This window comes from Capra hircus, chromosome 24 (genome assembly GCF_001704415.2).
Source record: "Capra hircus breed San Clemente chromosome 24, ASM170441v1, whole genome shotgun sequence".
Taxonomy (NCBI): Eukaryota; Metazoa; Chordata; class Mammalia; order Artiodactyla; family Bovidae; genus Capra; species Capra hircus.
Genome location: NC_030831.1, coordinates 37,794,307 through 37,814,462, shown reverse-complemented (window position 1 = coordinate 37,814,462; position 20,156 = coordinate 37,794,307). Strand labels below are relative to the sequence as shown.

Here is a 20,156-nt window from a genome sequence, read left to right as displayed (position 1 = left end):
AGTATTGGAGCTTCAGCTTCGGCATCAGTACTTCCAGTGAATATTAAGGGTTGATTTCCTTTAGGATTGACTGGTTTGATCTTCTTGCTGTCCAGTCTTCTCTAGCATCACAGTTTGAAAGCATCAATTCTTCAGCACTCAGCCTTCTTTATGGTCAACTCTCACATCCATACACGACTACTAGAAAAACCGTCTTGTCAAAAAAAGCTTTGACTAGACAGACTTTTGTTGGCGTATAGTCTTTGGTTTTCTATTTTTTTTACCTGGTATATAGTTTTCTGAATTCTGTTCCAACAATGTCCCTCAAGTTATTTTAAATCTCAATGACTACAAAATCATGTTAGAATGTAATGAAAACACCGTGACCTTTTAAGCATTTGAGGCTTCTCAGAGATAGCACGGTGGTCTCTTCATCCATGCTCTGGAGGGGGCACCCTGGCCTGGAATCCCAGGTCTGGTAGAGACTCAGATCACTCGACTCCCCAGAACTCATTTTTTCCTCTTGAAATAACAGAAATCTATCTCACAAGGTTGCTGGGAGGATTCAATGAAAATCGCCTGCATACAATGCTTTATACAATGTAACTATTTTACCTCGTATTCCTAGACCTGGAATAAGATAATGGTCAATGTATTCTTGGTTCCATTCTGTATTATCATTCAGTAATTTAAACATCTGACTAGAAGCATGAAAGAAACTAAGGTATAACTAGTTTTTACTATATAATGATGTTAAATTATATTAAAAATACTGTCCGATGTTTGTGAAAAATCAGGTTTCCTGTGAAATCTGAATTATATGAAGTTGAAAATCTAAAAAGAGGACTACCCCCAACTACTAGGTATTTAACTTTCCATTATATTCCATTTGAGTCGGCATGATCTTTATTTCAAAATAGCATTTTTATTATATAAAAATGTAAAAATCCAGCAAAACCAGAAATACCGGATATATTTTCCTGGGCTTTCACATTTGTTGATTTTTATTTGCAATCTCTTTTTTTTTCAATACAATTTACAACTTCATCCCCATTTTCAGTCTGATTATACAAGTGCTAAGTGGCAGGAAGGTCTAGAATAAATACACCAAAAAAAAAAAAAAAAAAAGGCAAAGCTGTGAATCAAAGTTGCATGCAACAGGTCTATGGGGGTTGGGGGGAAATGTCTAGGAAACAATATAGAGTAAGACAAACTGGAAAGTTTCAGCTCAAGTTCCTTCAGTCATCTTTGTCTTTTGCTCCATGCTTAAGGATTCGAGTGAACTCGATGTAATTGAAATTCCCCTTTTTGTCAATAGGTGCTTCTCTGTACAGCTCGTCCACTTCCTCATCTGTAAACCGGTCTCCCATTGTGGTCAGCAGTTCTCTCAGGTAATCCTCCTGAATGGTGCCTGGAAGGCAGCAGAGAAAAGGGAGTTGTGAACTGTGCCCAGCATTCTAATGATCTGGTTCTCAAGCTGGTCAATCTTACAAGATATTTCATAACATACACATTTACATGAACAAAAGTAAAGCAATATTTAACCATATCATTATGTTTTCCTATTGTCTTTAGAGTTCTTTATTAATATTAAATAATTTTAAAAGCTGAGTTAGTAGATCATATGCTTACAAAATTAATTTGAAGCAAGTATTTTCCAGAGGAGGAAAAAAACCTTTGTATTCCATATATATATATCAGATATAGGATAGAAGGGCAGTGTGTTTCTAAGACCAAATGAAGGATGGTGCAGTTTTAAAAGGTTGAGATGGAGAGGCAGGAAGGAGGATGCAAGGTTTATCTGAGGAGGAGATGTGAGTGGCTGACCAGAGGGTTAATGCAGAAGCAAAGCAGAAAATGAAAGGAGTAAGAAAATGGAACAATCAGGTTTTTTTCAGTTTTAAATAAGAAGGGGGAAAAAACCTAAGGTTTTATCGTTCAAGTTAGTGACCATACTTTTTGGTGAGATTTAAAGTCTCCTGAAGACGCAGTTTTCAGTGTCTAAGAAATACTATATAACAGCCAATTCTTCTGGCTTTCATGGATCCTCAGAACCAAATTCAAAGGTTAACACCACACACTGTGTAGCTATATGACCTACATACCTGTGTTTTGGCCCTTCTCGGTCAACTGTCCTATTGTAAACGATGGTTTCCCTTTATTCATTTAAAAAAAATTTATTTTACTAATCTTTCTCACTTCCTAAAAACCGTTTTACACAGTCTGGAATGAGGCCAGGGCATAACAAAGAGTGCTCACCAGTTGCTTCTTCATCAAAGCAGGCAAAAGCATTTCTGATGACGTCTTCCGGGTCTGTGCCATTCAGCTTCTCCCCAAACATGGTGAGGAACATGGTGAAGTTGATGGGCCCTGGAGCCTCGTTCATCATGGCTTCCAGGTACGCGTCGGTTGGGTTCTTTCCTGTAAAATTTCACATTTTCCCATTTAAGGACAAAGAACTCATTTCAATAAATAACTATTCTGTTATTGTTATGTTCCACAATGTATTTTTAAAAAGTTACACCACCATGACATAAAACTAACCTTTCAGTTAATTTTTCAGTTAACTTACATTGCTGTTGCTGTTTGCTGTTTAGTCACTAAGTCGTGTCCAACTCTTTTTCAACTCTGTGGACTGCAGCCTGCCAGGTTCCTCTGTCTGTGGGATTCTCCAGGCAAGAATACTGGAGTGGGTTGCCATTTCCTTCTCCAGGGGATCTTCCTGACCCAGAGATCGAACCTGTGTCTCCTGCACTGGGAGGGTAATTCTTTATCACTGAGCCATAAGGGTAGCCCATAACATAAAAAAATCTTAGATATACCATTATAAAAATGCATTCTGGGCTTAGCTTGTCCATTCACTGATACTTTCTACAACTTTTCCTTCACTGTGGTTTAGTTGCTAAGTCATGTCCAACTCTTGTGACCCCATGGACTGCAGCCCGCCAGGCTCCTCTGTTCATGGGATTCTCCAGGCAAGAATACTGGAGTGGGTGCCATTTCCTTCTTCTTCACTATTTTTCATTCAAAACAAAACAAACACGTGAAACTATGAAACAGGCAATGCCACATTAGCACATTCTGAATGTTGATAACATTAAAGACCCATCAGGACATTTCAATATTGGTTATTTTAAAAAATCTATTCATGTTTCTAACTGCGGTACACGTAGCCATAATTGGTATGCTTCAAACTATTTATAAGTTAGTCATTTAAGCTAAAACTATTAGATTGGTTTAGAACTGGGAGCTCATTTTAAACATTGTTACATTACATTCTTTTTGGTTGTAAGACACATGCCCAGATGCCATTACTGGTGTTGAAATGCAGTCTTATTTAGCATTGTTCATGATGGGAAATCTTAACCTCAGTTCCAACCGTGAACATGTCTCCCTGTTCTCCCTGTTGGACATGACTTACCAACTAAACCACAGTGAACATGTCAGTGGGAGGAAACTCCCCTGACCTTCTGCTGGAAGCTGGGAGAAATTCCCCTGGAATGGCCTCATTTGGTAGGAGTAACAAAAAGCCTCCTCGGTCCCAGCGCTTGTGAAGTCCACATGGCGTGGGAAAAGCAGCCCTGAAGGAAGCGTCTGGAGCAGTGGGTTTGAACCCCAGTTCTGCCCCTGGCTTGCATGCCTGGGAGGAGGGTGGCACCTGTCCAGGATTTACTTTCTATCTGTAAAACGACTTGACTAGTTAAATTCCAGGTTTCCCTTCCAGCATTAAGTCTGTACAATTCTCCATGAAAAGAACATATATGTCAGTATGTCTCTATTATACCCAACTAAGCTCTAATGATAGTCCATGCTAGAACCATAATTCATATGTAAGCTTTACTCCTGGGAATCTGAGTGGAATTTAAGTGCCAGGTTGGCATCCATCTTATTGCATTACAATCTTCATTCAGTACACCTATTCAATATACCAATACAAAATCAGCCCCAAATTAATCTCAGGATTCTTTAAATAAGTGAAAGTGGTTTAAAAAAAAAAGAACCATTACTTTTCTACCTTCAGGCCTAACGCAATTCTCTTGCACCAATTTTTTGGGGATAAAAAGTATAACCCAAAGGTGTGAAGAGTACTTGGGTACAAAGAAGACACAGGGGTTTAAAATGAACTGGCTTAGGCTAGGCACCTATGGACCCATTCAAGGAGTCTAATATAATTTGATTTAAAAGTGGTCGCTCAGTCACGTCCGACTCTTTGTGACCCCGTGAATCGCAGCACGCCAGGCCTCCCTGTCCATCACCAACTCCTGGAGTTCACTCAGACTCACGTCCATTGAGTCACTGATGCCATCCAGCCATCTCAGCCTCTGTCGTCCCCTTCTCCTCCTGCCCTCAATCCCTCCCAGCATCAGAGTCTTTTCCAATGCGTCAACTCTTGGCATGAGGTGGCCACAGTACTGGAATTTTAGCTTTAGCATCAGTCCTTCCTAAGAACACCCAGGGCTGATCTCCTTTAGAATGGACTGGTTAGATCTCCTTGCAGTCCAAGGGACTCTCAAGAGTCTTCTCCAACACCGCATTTCAAAAGCATCAATTCTTCGACACTCAGCTTTCTTTATAGTCCAACTCTCACATCCATACATGACCACCGGAAAAACCATAGCCTTGACTAGATGGACCTTTGTTGGCAAAGTAATGTCTCTGCTTTTGAATATGCTATCTAGGTCGGTCATAATTTTTCTTCCAAGGAGTAAGCATCTTTTAATTTCATGGCTGCAATCACCATCTGCAGTGATTTAGGAGCCCCCCAAAATAAAGTCTGACACTGTTTCCACTATTTCCCCATCTATTTCCCATGAAGTGATGGGACCAGATGCCATGATCTTCATTTTCTGAATGTTGAGCTTTAAGCCAACTTTTTCACTCTCCTCTTTCACTTTCATCAAGAAGCTTTAGTTCGTCTTCGCTTTCTGCCATAAGGGTGGTGTCATTTGCATATCTGAGGTTATTGATACTTTTCCCGGCAATCTTGATTCCAGCTTGTGTTTCTTCCAGCCCAGCGTTTCTCATGATGTACTCTGCATATACGTTAAATAAGCAGGGTGACACTATACAGCCTTGACGTACTCCTTTTCCTATTTGGAACCAGTCTGTTGTTCCATGTCCAGTTCTAACTGTTGCTTCCTGACCTGCATATAGGTTTCTCAAGAGGCAGGTCAGGTAGTCTGGTATTCCCATCTCTTTCAGAATTTTCCACAGTTTATTGTGATCCACACAGTCAAAAGCTTTGGCATAGTCAAGTCAATAAAGCAGAAATAGATGTTTTTCTGGAACTCTCTTGCTTTTTCGATGATCCAGCGGATGTTGGCAATTTGATCTCTGGTTCCTCTGCCTTTTCGAAAACCAGTTTGAACATCTGGAAGTTCATGGTTCACGTATTGCTGAAGCCTGGCTTGGAGAATTTTGAGAATTCCTTTACTAGCGTGTGAGATGAGTGCAACTGTGCGGTAGTTTGAGGATTCTTTGGCATTGCCTTTCTTTGGGATGGGAATGAAAACTGCCCTTTTCCAGTCCTGTGGCCACTGCTGAGTTTTTCAAATTTGCTGGCATATTGAGTGCAGCACTTTCACAGCATCATCTTTCAGGATTTGAAATACAAAATAGCTCAACTGGAATTCCATCATCTCCCCTAGCTTTGTTCATAGTGATGCTTTCTAAGGCCCACTTGACTTCACATTCCAAGATGTCTGGCTCTAGGTGAGTGATCACACCATCGTGATTATCTTGGTTGTGAAGATCTTTTTTGTACAGTTCTGTGTATTCTTGCCACCTCTTCTTAATATCTTCTGCTTCTGTTAGGTCCAGACCATTTCTGTCCTTTATCAAGCCCATCTTTGCATGAAATATCCCCTTGGTGTCTCTAATTTTCTTGAAGAGATCTCTACTCCTTCCCATTCTGTTGTTTTCCTCTATTTCTTTGCAATGATCAACTGAGGAAGGCTTTCTTATCTCTTCTTGTTATTCTTTGGAACTCTGCATTCAGATGCTTATACCTTTCCATTTCTCCTTTGCTTTTCGCTTCTCTTCTTTTCACAGCTATTTGTAAGGCCTCCCTAGACAGCCATTTTGCTTTTTTGCATTTCTTTTCCACGGAGATGGTCTTGATCCCTGTCCCCTGTACAGTGCCACGAACCTCAGTCCATAGTTCATCAGGCACTATGACTATCAGATCTAGTCCCTTAAATCTATTTCTCACTTTCACTGTATAATCATAAGAGATTTGATTTAGGTCATACCTGAATGGTCTAGTGGTTTTCCCTACTTTCTTCAATTTAAGTCTGAATGTGGCAATAAGGAGTTCATGTTCTGAGCCACAGTCAGCTCCTGGTCTTGTTTTTGCTGACTGTATAGAGCTTCTCCATCTTTGGCTGCAAAGAATATAATCAATCTGATTTTGGTGTTGGCCATCTGGTGATGTCCATGTGTAGAGTCTTCTCTTGTGTTGTTGCAAGAGGGTGTTTGCTATGACCAGTGCATTTTTTTGGCAAAACTCTATTAGTCTTTGCCCTGCTTCATTCCATATTCCAAAGCCAAATCTGCCTGCTACTCCAGGCAAATTTTGCCAGTTTCTTGACTTCCTACTTTTGCATTCCAGTCCCCTATAATGAGAAGGACATCTTTTTGGGGTGTTGGTTCTAAAAGGTCTTGTAGGTCTTCGTAGAACTGTTCAGCTTCTTCAGTGTTACTGGTTGGGGCATAGACTTGGATTACTGTGATATTGAATGGTTTGCCTTGGAAACGAACAGAGATCATTCTGTCGTTTTTGAGATTGCATCCAAGTACTACATTTCGGACTCTTTTGTTGACCATGATGGCTACTTTATTTCTTCTAAGGGATTCCTGCCTGCAGTAGGATATATAATGGCCATCTGAGTTAAATTCACCCATTCCAGTCCATTTTAGTTCGCTGATTCCTAGAATGTCAACATTCACTCTTGCCATCTCTTGTTTGACCACTTCCAATTTGCCTTGATTCATGGACCTGACATTCCAGCTTCCTATGCAATATTGCTATTTACAGCATCGGACCTTGCTTCTATCACCAGTCACATCCACAACGGGGTATTGTTTTTGCTTTGGCTCCATCCCTTCATTCTTTCTGGAGTTATTTCTCCACTGATCTCCAGTAGCATATTGGGTACCTACTGACCTGGGGAGTTCCTCTTTCAGTATCCTATCATTTTGCCTTTTCATACTGTTCATGGGGTTCTCAAGGCAAGAATACTAAAGTGGTTTGCCATTCCCTTCTCCAGTGGACCACATTCTGTCAGAACATAGGTTGCCACAGTTCGGAGAACTGGCCTCAAAGAAATAGGGACAAAGGAATCCTGGAACTGAAGAGTAACTGTGCTTAAAACAACCAAGATGACTCTGGTCAGACCATCAATGACCAATTGAAGATGACTGTCAGGGCTGACTGAGCTGTTTCTACATGTAGCCCTCTCCTGTCTACAAAAGCTTTTGCCCCACTGGTTGCCAGTGGAGGGGTGGGGAGTCTGCCTTTGGCCAGATGTTTGGCCTCCCTTCCCAGCTGCCAGTGTCTGAAATAAAGCAAACTTCCCTTCCCACCAACCTGGCCTGTTTATTCGCTTCTGGGCGTAGAGGAGCCGGACTCCACACATACCCTTTTCCCTAACACTCTCACTCTGACTAAGAGGAATGTTGCAAAATGTTAACAACCACTGAAACTGGGTAAAGAATGGAAGCATGTTCATTATACTGTTCCTTCATCTTTATATTAGCTTAAAAATTTTCAAGGGAGGGGGCATATGTATACTTATGGCTCATTCACATTGTTGTAAGGCAGAAACCAACACAACACTGCAAGCAATTATATTCCAATTAAAAACAAATTTTAAAATATTTTCAGAACAATGTTAGGAGAATAAAATTAAAAGTGAAATAGGGGAATGAAATTATGTGGTTACTAAAAGGAAAAAAAGTAACACCTTTTCTCCCTTTGTCCCTGGCCCTGGAAGAGCTGTTTATGGCTCTCAGTCTAACATAGAAAACACTCAAGTACAGACCCTAACTGTGGGCCATGCTTGACTTGTGTCCCCTGCCCCCAGGCTTGACACTCCTTTCTACTAATCATGAAATCAGTGCTGACTCAGGCAGGACAAGGAGGACTTTCCCTTCCTTCCTTAAGATCAAAACAACAAAATCACATAAAGAATAATAAATTAACACCCACGTAACCAAAATGACAGAGGGTAGTTTCTGTTTGCTTTAAATCTTGTATCTTTAAATGAAATATTGCCATTTGCAGCACCATGGATGGACCTAGAGATTATCATACTAAGGGAAGCAAGTAAGGCACAGAGAAAGACAAATATAAAAAATCACTTACATTTGAAATCTTAAAAAAAAATGATACAGGTGACCTTCAACAAAACAGAAACAGACTCACAAACATGGCAAATAACTTATGGTAACCAAAGGGGAAGTGGGGGAAGGGATAAATCAGGGATTTGGGATTAATAGATACACATCACTATATACAAAATATATAAAATAGATATGCAACAAGATTTACTGTTCAGCACGGGAATGTTATTCAGCATCTTATAATAATCTATGATGGAAAAGAATCTGAAGCTGTATTCCTGAAACTAACACAATATTATAAATCAACTATAGTTAAATAATGTGTTTGAGTGTGTGTATGCTCAGTTGTGTCCAACTCTTTGCGACCCCATGGACTGTAGCCTGCCAGACTTTTCTGCCCATGGAATTTTCCAGGCAAGAATACTGGAGTCGGTTGCCGTTTCCTATTCCAGGGGATCTTCCCAACCCAGGGATCGAACACGTGTCTCTTGAGTCTCCTGCATTGGCGAACAGATTGGGCCACTGGGAAAACCCAAATAATGTATAAAAATCCATAAATCCCGTACCTTTACATTTTCATTTCTGTAATTATAAAAAAGTTATAAGGTGTGAAAGTCCCCTTCCTTGCGTTCTGCCCCCCGCCCCCCGCTTTTTTTAGGAGACCTGGCCTTCCTCCTTGACATGATCATGATCACTTATTACTGTCACCTCTGTTCTTCTAACCTGTTCTCAACCTTTACTACTTCGTACACTACATTATTGGCCACTTCTGTTTAAGATTCTGGTATTCTGCCACCTAGCCATTCCCATTTTTACCTAGTGGACTTATATTTAGCCACAGGAATGGAACCTGCCCAGCCACAGAGGCTGCCAGGCCCGCACCCCCGCAGGCGTATCCTCTTGTGACTGGCCCCGCCTCAGTAGGGCATCTCCTACCCAACATCTCTCAACAGGCCTCTGAGATGGATAATTGCATATCACACAAAAATTAACTCATAAAATGCTGATTAACATTTATATTGGAGGAGGCAGGCATATTAAGAACATAAAAGTCTACCTAGAGAAGCAAGCATGTCATGCAAGTCTTCCTTGTCGATGAACCCATCCCTGTTCTGGTCGATCATGTTGAAGGCCTCCTTGAACTCCTGAATCTGGGACTGGTCAAACATGGCGAACACGTTGGAGGTCGCGCGCTGGGGGCGCTTCTTGGTCTTGGTCTTCGCCTTTTTGCTTGACATGGTGGCGGTTTAATTCTAGAACTGAAAAGAACATAAAGCAAAACAATAGGCATACAGCACAAAGTAAAGAAAAGGACTCATGACACCTGAAGTTAGTGAGTAAAAATATCTCAACATAGAATGATTATTTGGGCTATGTTATACATGTAAACTTTATTTCCAATGTCACAAAAAACATCTATGAAAAAGGAAGTTTTGAAGAAATAGGCAAGTACTGATGTAGCTCTCCCCCAAGTTTCATGAAACTCATTTTTATTAAACATGAATGAGATTTGAAGCATGCAGCAATAGCTCACACTTACTGAGTGCTACTGTGTGCCAAGCACTGCTGTGAAGACAGGGGCCTCCCCTTAAGATTCCAAAGTGGACATCTCAGTTCACAAAGACTGTCCCATTTAACACTCACAACAATCCGATGCAGCAGGTATATCTTTTAACTCCATTTTACCACCAACATTACATAACCTCTCTGAGCCTTGGTTTTTTTCAAAATACGGCTTCAAAATTTAGAGAAGCTCACTAAATTCTGTTTTAGAGCAAAACACAATAACTACTCTAACAGAAGTGAGAATTAAATGAGATATATGCAAAGAGACTAGTACAGTCACTATAAGTACATGAAAATCTTGTATCCCTTCTAGCTACATCTTCATTTCCCATTTCCCTAGACAAAACTTTTAGAATAGTAGTCTAATTGTCAAATCTCTCCATTTTCTCATCTTCCCAAACACTCCTCAGTTCTCTGTAATATAGTTTTAGTGGTAGCCTCTAATACTCTACTACCAATAATTTACCAAATAGAATAGATACTTCTCATTCCCTTTTTTTTTTTTTCTTGGCCATACCATGTAGTTTGCGGGATCTTAGTTCCCCAAATAGGGATCAAACTTGAGTCCCTGGCAGTGAGAGTCCTAACCACTGGACTGCCAGGGAATTTCCTTATTCCATTTTTATTTGCAGTTTCAACTGATGTAAATAAACACAACACAAATAGACTATTGGTTTTGGAATTAGAAAAGTGCTGAGTTCGAATCTCAGCTTTACCGTTACTAGCTACCATGGACACTAGAAGAAAAAATTGTTTTTTAAATATTTGTTTGCACGGAGTCTTAACCACTGGACCACCAAGGAAGGCCACAGAAAAAATTTTTGATCCAACGTTTTGTTCAATGTTCACAATGGCCCTAAGAGAGAGGTACTCCCTCATTAGGTTAAAATAAAAAAAAAAAAATGGCTCTTATATAGTAAAGAATTTAATTTTGCCCCAAAAGAGGTCTGGCCTTGGTCCTCAGCTCCTGGGAGGTAATCTCTTAAGTCCTTAGGATGTCCTGCCACGTTTATCTGGGGTCTTGGGGTCAGGTGTTATCAGCCTGGCCTCTAGACAAACTTCAGAAACTGAGACTGGCCTAGAAGCAGTGGACAGTAGCTAGGGGACAGATTCCCAGCAAAAGCTACAGCTAGCAAGCAAGGGTAGACAATACCGTGGCAGGCAATAGTCCGTGCACACTGTCACATCTTACCAGGAATCAACACTGCTTGTGGAGAAGACCACTGGGAGCTGAGCATTTGGAATTCTCCTGGGCTCTGCATATCTCTTCCCTTGATTGATTTTAGTCTGAGTCCTTTTGCTATAATAAACCAGAACTACAGGTGTCACAGTTCTCAGTGAGTCCTAGTGAATACTGAACCTGAGCATTGGTCATTTCAGGGAACCAAAACTGCAATCTGGTGTCAGAAATGACAGAGGCCTTGGGACTGTTCTAACTCTGAAGCCACAGAGTGCAAAGGCAGATGACTGGTGGGGGCAGTGGCTGAGCAGAGGAACTCTGGACCTGGGTCTCTAGGCCTTCCAGACTTGGACTTTAAATCTGTATTGTTTTAGCCCATTTGCAGTTTTGAAGCCCATCAGCCTTAAGAGTCCTTACTCTTGACGTTCCAACTCCTTCCCCTCCCTGCACACTTGGCCTGAATAAATGTTAATTTCTTCCCCTTCCTGTAATTTGGCTTGTATGTGACCTCAGTTATATTGAAGGTCAAGTCGGACACAGAATGTGATCCACTAGCAAGGCACTTGACTCTTTAATTATTCCTCACATTCCAAAACTGTGGGATTAAAATTCTTTCTCATGCTAAAAGTTCTATGATTCTACTTCTTCAAGATTCAAAAGATATAAAAGACAGTAGATCTGAAGGCAAGAATTAGTGCTCTCCCTCAGTATCAACAAATTGTATTTGTAATAGAGTTATTTAGAAAAATCTCCCAGAGAAAAATCTTTATTAAAAAAAAAAAAAGATCAGTCAATTGTTTCATGCTAACCCTACAGCTAACCCAAAAGTATATTTCAACGTCTTGAACCTTAGCTGGAGTTGTCGAAGAAGCTGATGCTGAGAAGAGAGGTAACCCAGTAAGGCTAGAAAAGCCATTATACAGTGAGCAAGTCTGAGCTCCCAGTCAAAACCCGTTACAGAGCAGATATGGCTCAATGTAGTAATATCATGATTTCTTTAAAAAGAAAAAAGTTGATTTTTTCTCTGTACTTCTTTAAAAACTGGGCTTCCCTAATAGCTCAGTTGGTAAAGAATCACCTGCGATACAGGAAACCCTGGTTAGATTCCTGGGTTGGGAAGATCTGCTGGAGAAGGGATAGGCCGCCCACTCCAGTAGTCTTGGGCTTTCTTTGTGGTTCAGCTGGTAAAGAATCTGCCAGCAATGCAGGAGACCTTGATTCGATCCCTGGGTTGGGAAGATCCCCTGGAGAGGGAAAGGCTACTCACTCCAGTATTCTGGCCTGGAGAATTTCACGGACTGTACAGTCCGTGGGGTTGCAAAGAGTCGGACACGACCGAGCGACCTTCACTTCATTTAAAACTAGTGTACATTTATATTTGTATATGGTACCCATAAAAGTACACATATAAAATATCAAGTGATAATAAAACATCAGCTGAAAAGTAAGGCAAAGTTGTAGCAAAACAATCAATCTGAAACAAACTCTGGCCTCCAAAGAAACTTCCCTCCTCTTTCTTCTCAATTCCTGAGATAAACATCTTGGCTTTCTCCACTTTCTCTCTTCCGACTCACCACAATCTGGCTCTCTCTTCTCTACTGTAAGCACTTTCCATTTGCCAAATCCCATTTAAGTCTTCTGCTGTATTTGACACCATTTTATCCCTCTTCTCTTCCGGAGTCAGCAACCCTCGGCCTTGATGAACTGTAATAGCAGAAATGAACTGTCCCAAAAGGAACAGAAGCCCCAGGTTCCCATCCTTGAAGACCTCATTCTCTTAGGAAGGAGACTCCTGAACATCAGCTTGGGACACCTGGTTGAAGTAAGATGCTGGTCTGACTTGGTCTCTCAGGCCTCCTCTCAGTTCTATTTCTATGTCTGGTCTTCCTCCAGTTTCTTATTAGGCGCTTCTCTCCTCCACTCACTTAAATATTCACATTCCTCAGCATTCTCACAGTCAACGGCTCATTAAATTAACTCTGCGTGGATGATCTCATCGGCTCTGTTCTGACAACACCTGTGACTCCCACGTCTGCATTCCCAGGGCAGACCCTTCCCTTGGGCTGTGGCCTCAAACAGCCATTTGTGCTGGTGTGAGGCACTCATTTGATGTCCCACAGACCCTCGGAATTAACGTGTTAGAAAATGAATTACCTTCCCTTCCTAACCTTTCTCAGCTTTGGTTCCTGTCAGTTGATGGCACAATCACTTACTCCCTCACCAAGCCAGACAACCATGAGTCATCCCTGACTTGTCCCTCTCCCTGATGAAACAGGCCCAGCCTCTTAAAATATATATCAGATTCGCTCATCTTCTTCTTGCCACCACCCTACTCTGGGCCCTCATCACCTCTGTTTAGAATATTTTTATGGCCAACACACCAACCTCCTTGCCTCTTGGTGGCCTGTCAACTACTCTTTATCTTCCAGCCAGAGGTGTGTAAAACATGAAATGACCACATCATTCCCTTTTGAGAACTCTTTGGCCCTCCACCTACGCCTACAGGACAGAGTACAAGTTCTTAGGCATGCACACCTTCCTCCACTCTAGAATGACCTTTCTCTAGCCATTCTCTGCTTTCTCCTCTTCCTTCAGCAACACCAAATGTCTAGAATGTGCCCAAGCACCATGCAGTTTCTCAACTCATGTATTTGTTTTTATTTTTCTAGCCCCAAATGCCTTAGCACCAGAGTTAAAGGTCTCCTCAACTTACGGCTACTCCCATTTGCTGAGTGACTCATGTGCTAGGCACACGGCTGAATTTCACATGTCCGCTTTACACACGAAGGAACTGAATAGTAAAGATGTCAAACAACTTGCCCACGGTCACCTGGTGGCAGACCTAGAATTCAACCGCATTTGTTCAAGGTGATTTTACCTGTATATTCCTCATGTAATTCTTCTAGCTTTTATTTTTGGCCACAGAGCCCAGGTTGTGGGATCTTAGTCGCCCCACCAGGGACTGAACCTGCACTGCAGGCAGCCATAACCACTGGAGTGCCAGCAAAGTCCCTCTAGTTATTTTTTTTTAACCACAAAATATTTCTTAAACTTTCAATACTCACCAATTTAATCCAACATTCCTGAACAGCTACTTTCCTCTAAATGTAATTCCCAGTGAAACTGAGTTTTCAAATTCCAGCTCTTCTGGGGAATTTATTTGCAGAGATTAGAAGTGCACAGCTGAATGGGAAGGGAATAAAATACGAATGGCACCCCTTGCAGCTGTGCAGTGTGGCAGCCTTGGTTTGGGTTCATCAAATGGCAGTATTTCCTACTAGTACCTGTCTTGGTTTGACATGACAGGTAAAGGCTTGACATCTTTACCTGCAACTGTCAAATTACTACTTGACCTATAAATATCAAACAAATAAACCCCACCACACTCCATCCCTAGTTACAAAAAATATCCATTTAGAACACAGCATATAAGGTAGTGAATCAGCCTTAACAGCAATAAAACAAGTCTCACTTCCTTTTCAAAATTTTTATTGTATTATTTTTGTGAATTTCTGAAACAGAGTGAACTAAAGGTTGTATGTAGTATTCACAGAGGTTAAAGAAGGGCAGGGATACAGGGATACTGGTGGTACAGGTGGTTATAGTGTCAACATATTTAGATCATAGTCTAAATATTTGTAAAATCACCTGCAATAGTGCTGTGCAAATCAAAACATGGGCACCCTGATCATTAACAGGCAGCAATTGCTTGAGAACTTCATCCAGCCTCTATGGCTTTATTGGGAGCCTGTGAGAGGTGTTTATGCACATTCTGTCAGCTTCCTAAGAAGCCTCTCAGGCAGCAACGTGATGCTACCATACGGCAGGTAGATACAGCTCTCACAGCAGTTAGCCTCTGGTTTCGACCTTGGCTGCACATCAGAATCACCTTGGAAAGTTTTAAAAAGTGATGTCTAGATCCTGGTCTGGTACAACGGAAACTGAATGTCTGTAGGTGAGGCCTATGAATTGGTATTTTTAAAATGCACCAAGTGATTCCAATGTAGAGTGAAGGTTAAGAATCACTGAGTTAACCACTTAGAAGGCACTGACTGTGGTTCTGAGTTTCTGCCTGACACTTTGTAATAACAGACTAACAAAAGAAAACCAAACAAGTTTATTAAGGTGTATATCTCATGTTTACCTGGGAGATACCCATGGAAAATGCAACTCTGGCTTCAATATCATCTTCAGCTAAAGCCAGAAGAAAGGTGTGTGTGAAGGGGAGAGGCTAGGGACGAAGGTGAAAAGTACAGTGTAAACAAGGGCAAGTTTTCCCTTGCAGGTTTCAGTCCAGCCTTCCCCTCTAAGAGTCTAAAGTTGTCCCTAACAACTTTTGTCCTTCCTGGTAGAGAGCGAAAGAAGACCTTTGTAAATTTGTGTCCTGCCTTTCGGCAAACTTCCTGAAGCCTGTGCTCAGTCCTTCGGTCAGGTCCTTTGCAACCCCAAGGACTGTAGCCCACCAGGGATTCTCCACGCAAGAATACTGGAGTGGGCTGCCATTTTCTTCTCCAGGGGATCTTCCAGACCTAGGGATCAAACCTGAATCTCCTGCCTCTCTTGCACTGGCAGGTGGATTCTTTACCACTGAGCCACCTGGGAAGCCCTTCAGGCAAATTGAGCGGGGGGCGCAAAGAGATTTTCTTGTGTCTGCCTCTTTTTAGTTGCCTTCAGCTCAAAAGAATTTTTAGGCCAAAGTGGCATATTTTGGGGTAGTATATTCTGCCACCCTTCATACGCAACGGGACACTGTGAAAATGAAGGGGTGTGCCTTTGTCATAATACATGCTGTAGGTTCTGCCATGCTCTCACTCAGATTGCTCAGTGTGGAGGAAACCAGCACCAGGTCATGAGGGCACTACACGACCCCACGCCAGCCAACTGCCAGCAGCAACCTGCCAGCCAGGTGAGTCAGCCATCTTGGAGGTGGATCCTCCATCAAACAACTGCAAGCCCAGCTGACATCTGGACTCCCAAGTTCAAGACAGCCAGAATCACTCTGCTAAGCTGCCCTGGAATTGCTGGCCCTCAGAAGCTCTGTAGTGTCTTGGGTGCTAAGTTTGGGCATAATCTTATATACCCATAGAAAACTAATCAAGCCACTGTGTTTCCTTGGCATCTACAATATTTAATAGGGCAATGCCTTTATTTCAGAATTATAGCCAAAGAATTTTTAAAACCCTGAAGGGGCCAAAGCCACATTTGCACTGGATAGGGAAATTTTTTATTCCTGGTTTAGTTCAGTTCAGTTCAGGCGCTCAGTTGTGTCCGACTCTTTGCGACCCCATGAATTGCAGCACGCCAGGCCTCCCTGTCCATCACCAACTCCCAGAGTTCACTCAGACTCACGTCCATCGAGTCAGTGATGCCATCCAGCCATCTCATCCTCTGTCGTCCCCTTCTCCTGCTCCCAATCCCTCCCAGCATCAGCAAGCTTTAATTCCTTCCATTCGGTTTCTCTCAAGTTCAGAAGGTTCTTCTCTTAAGTGCAACAGAGTCACTCCTTCTTCAACATTCCCATCACCAACCTCTATCCTCTTCTTCAGGCTGATTACTATGCTGATTTCCTAGTTTTTGCTTTCTAACTGGAGTTTTCTTCAGTTTGTCTTGAATGACTGCTTTTCTCAAGGACTGGTTGAAAAACTGATAGCATAATGGCACCACTCAAAAATGAGGTAACTGGGGGAGGAAGGAGAAGCTGGTTTCATGAGCAAAGGGATGACAGAGAGTTCAAGTTTTAGCCATGTTACAGCAGAGATGCCTGGGGACAAGATGTTTAGAAGGTCTCTTCTCAAGGCTGATTTGTGAACAGAGGCACAGAGTGAGGTCTGAGAGTGGATGAACGCAAAACAAGTAGAGAATGGTTTTTGGATTAAAACCTAAGGTCATTTCTGATTCAATTCTCATCTTCACCAAGGTCTATCAGCATTTGCAGGAACATCTCGTGAATTCCCATGGCCATTACTGTAGTCAAGACTAGTGCTCGTGCTAATTGGGAAGATCAAATGACTGGGTATGTGAGCAAGTGTGAACAGCAATATCAAGAGAATTGAGTATATAATCAAATTAAAATACTCCACAAAATTAACCTGACATACTCAATGACTTATTATTGTTTTTATCCTGCCTATTTAGGCAGATATATAATCAGCTCCATAAATTACTATATCTGTTACTTCTTCTAGAGCCAAACTCAATTTTACAGCTTTTCTCTTAGCAGCGGTGAAGTTTTCCCCATGCTATACGCATTTTAACATTTATCACATACATTATAATGCTATCATTGCTTTATTATAGGTTTTATGATCATCCCAACTGATAGTAAACTTTCTATTGTCTCTACTCCCTTATCATCTTTTTATTGCGAAACAATAAAGTAAAATTTACATATGGTGAAATGTACAGATCTTAAAAATGATGTACACCATGTAACCACCACTCCAAGTAACCAACCATCAAGTAACAAACATGACTCCAGAAAGTTCTCTCCAAATCAATCACTCTTTCCCTAGGCGACCATTGCTCAGATTTCTATCACCATAAGTAGTTCTGTCTTTGAACTTCTTATAGATGGAATTATACAGTGCATACTTTCTGTGTCCAATTTCTTTCACTCAGTGTTTTTGAGAGTTATGTATCTCGCTGCATCAGTGGTTCTTTCCTTTACTTTTACTGCCCAGTCATATTCCACTGCCGTGTCACTTACATGCCCATTTTTATGGCATTTAGCCTATCTACCAAGGGTTGCAGGGGTAGGTACAGTGTCTTACACATTGCTGGTGCTCAGTAAACACTAGTCAAGCGAACAAATACATATGCCTCCTCAAAATCACAGATAGAATTACATACACATACATCCTCTGTGAGGTAGGTCCTAGGTCTGACTCCCCAATTATGGCTTTCTCCAAGGTCTACCCATAAACTCCACTGGACTCTCAGCAAGAGATCCTTAACAAAATGTACCAGTCACTCCTTGTTACATACCTGACACAAACAAAGCTAATAAGAGTGCTAAATATGTGCTAGGCACTGGTCTAAGCATTTCATATGTATTAACTTATATAATCCTCAGAACCACTTTGACATAGGTGCTGTTATTTTCCCCATTTCTCAGATGAGAAAATTAGGGCAAAGAGAATACATAATTTGTCTGGAGCCACAGATAGAAAAAAGTAGAACTTAGATGCAAAATCATGCTCAGGAAGTCTATCTCCAGCACTTGTATCACTAGCTCTTAATGCCTTGCAGCTGGCTGGAGGTAATAAGCAAAGTCACCACAGCTCAGGTGTAGAACAAAGGAAGATGCCAAAATCAACCCAAGATACAGGTTGTCTTTGAACCTTGGGAGACTGACAACCAGCTTTTTTAGGGGCTCCTGGTCCTTTTATCTCTCCTAAGTCCAGCAGCCCTCACCTGGGGACCTGTCCTTTAGAAGCTGCAGTTTATCTTGCCCAAACTCAGTCTCATTAAACCATAAACCGAGTCAGTCACCATAGAAGCTGTTTCGTTCAACAGAGCCTGGACAAACAATAAGCTGTGTACTTAACCATAAGTTCCAAGAGAGTCCATCTAATGCTCAGAGAAAATGGGTGGTCCAGGTGAACCCCTCAAGTGACCTTGGGCAAATTATCTCACTTCGCTGGATTTCACTCTTCTCCATTATAAGACTAAAGATAACCTATAAGGTTCTTCTGAATTCTAAAGTGCTATGATTCTTTTCTCACGGAAGGAGAGTTGCAAATCCATCTTTAACCAAGGCTGCCAAACTAATCCTCTAAACACCCTTTTCTTCATATCTCTCTCCCTTAGTGAAGAATCCAAAATGACTCCCTAATGCCTCTTACATAATCTTTTATTTCTCATCAAGTTTGCAAGACATCTGTGAAAAGATTCCCACGGATCTACCCACTCCTAGCTATTATCCATTACAGTTCTGTTCCATTCAGGCTGGTCTCCCCATCTTTTCCTTTTCACACGACACAATTCCCACCTTCTGAGCTTTTGGTCTTGTTACCGCCTACCACAGATCCAGCCAGAAATAGTAAGTTCTCCCTCCCAGGGCTAAGTCCAAGGCCTCCAATGAGGTCACGATTCGTTTTTTCAGGAAACCTTTCCTGATTTTCGCTATTTGTTCTTTTCTTCATTGGTAGGAACGGAGTAAATCTTTATAAGATGCGAGATGCTGCGAAAGAGCCAAAACTCCTGTGGAAATCCTTCCATTCAGCCGGTGCCAACCCGGCACTCCCGGCAAGAACCAGATACTAGCGGGCCCCCTGTGTCCCCAAGGCATCCAGCCCTGTGTGTGGCACAGACCCCTCACCCACCGACCAGGCCGCGGGGAGCTGGGGGGCGCCAAGGCACCAGGTGTGTGAAACCGTCGGGTGACGCAGCGCCGGGGACCGGCCGCCTCCGCCAGCAGGGCGGCTCCCTAGCCCGTTTCCAAACGCCTGAGCCTCCCGACCCCTCGACGTCCAGCCTCAGGCCGGCCGCGGCCAAGGCCGCCTCCCCGACCCCCTGCAGCCCACAGACAGGTCCCACAGCCCCCGCCCAGCCCGCCCGCCGGCACCATGGGCGGGGGCTGGGGTCGGGTAGCCGGAGGCGCAGGGCACTGGGGCGACCCCAGGGTTGTCGCGCGCGGGGGCGAGCGCCACTCACCGCGGCCGGACACCAGCACCAGGAGCTGGGCTGCCTGCACAGGACCAGCGAAGGAACGGGCGCGACAGCTGCGGCGCCGGCACTTCCTGCCTCGGGAGGCGGACCGGAAGTCGCACCGGAAGGCGCGGCGGACCCAACTTCAGGACGGGGGACGCGCCGCGGTTCTTGCTCCCGCCGCGGCCGACTTCGCCTTGTCCGCCCCGGCGCGGGGCTGGAGCCGACCACCGCGGCCTGGGTTTTCGCTGTGTCTCGCGGGCCTTGAGGTCCGGAGCGGGCACGGCGTGGCCAGGGCCCCGCGGCCCGCCCTCCTCCCCCGCCATCGGCGGCGGGTCCTGCGGCTCTTCCGCATTCCCGAGCCGGCGCGAGCCCTCGGTTTGGGGGTCGCCGGGCGCCGCCCACCCAGGGTTGTCACTTGGCAGATAAAAGTACACCC

At 43.0% G+C, this 20,156-nt stretch overlaps 1 protein-coding gene across 1 annotated transcript; it reads right to left on the bottom strand.

Moving 5' to 3' along the window:
* LOC102175348 (myosin regulatory light chain 12B) lies at nt 885-19,825 on the bottom strand. The gene is made up of 4 exons (XM_018039561.1): nt 19,724-19,825; nt 9,380-9,581; nt 2,239-2,400; nt 885-1,390 (listed from the first exon to the last, which is right to left on the bottom strand). Exons 2-4 carry the CDS (start codon nt 9,558-9,560, stop codon nt 1,218-1,220), a joined length of 516 nt encoding a protein of 171 aa, XP_017895050.1. The 5' UTR covers nt 9,561-9,581; nt 19,724-19,825; the 3' UTR covers nt 885-1,217.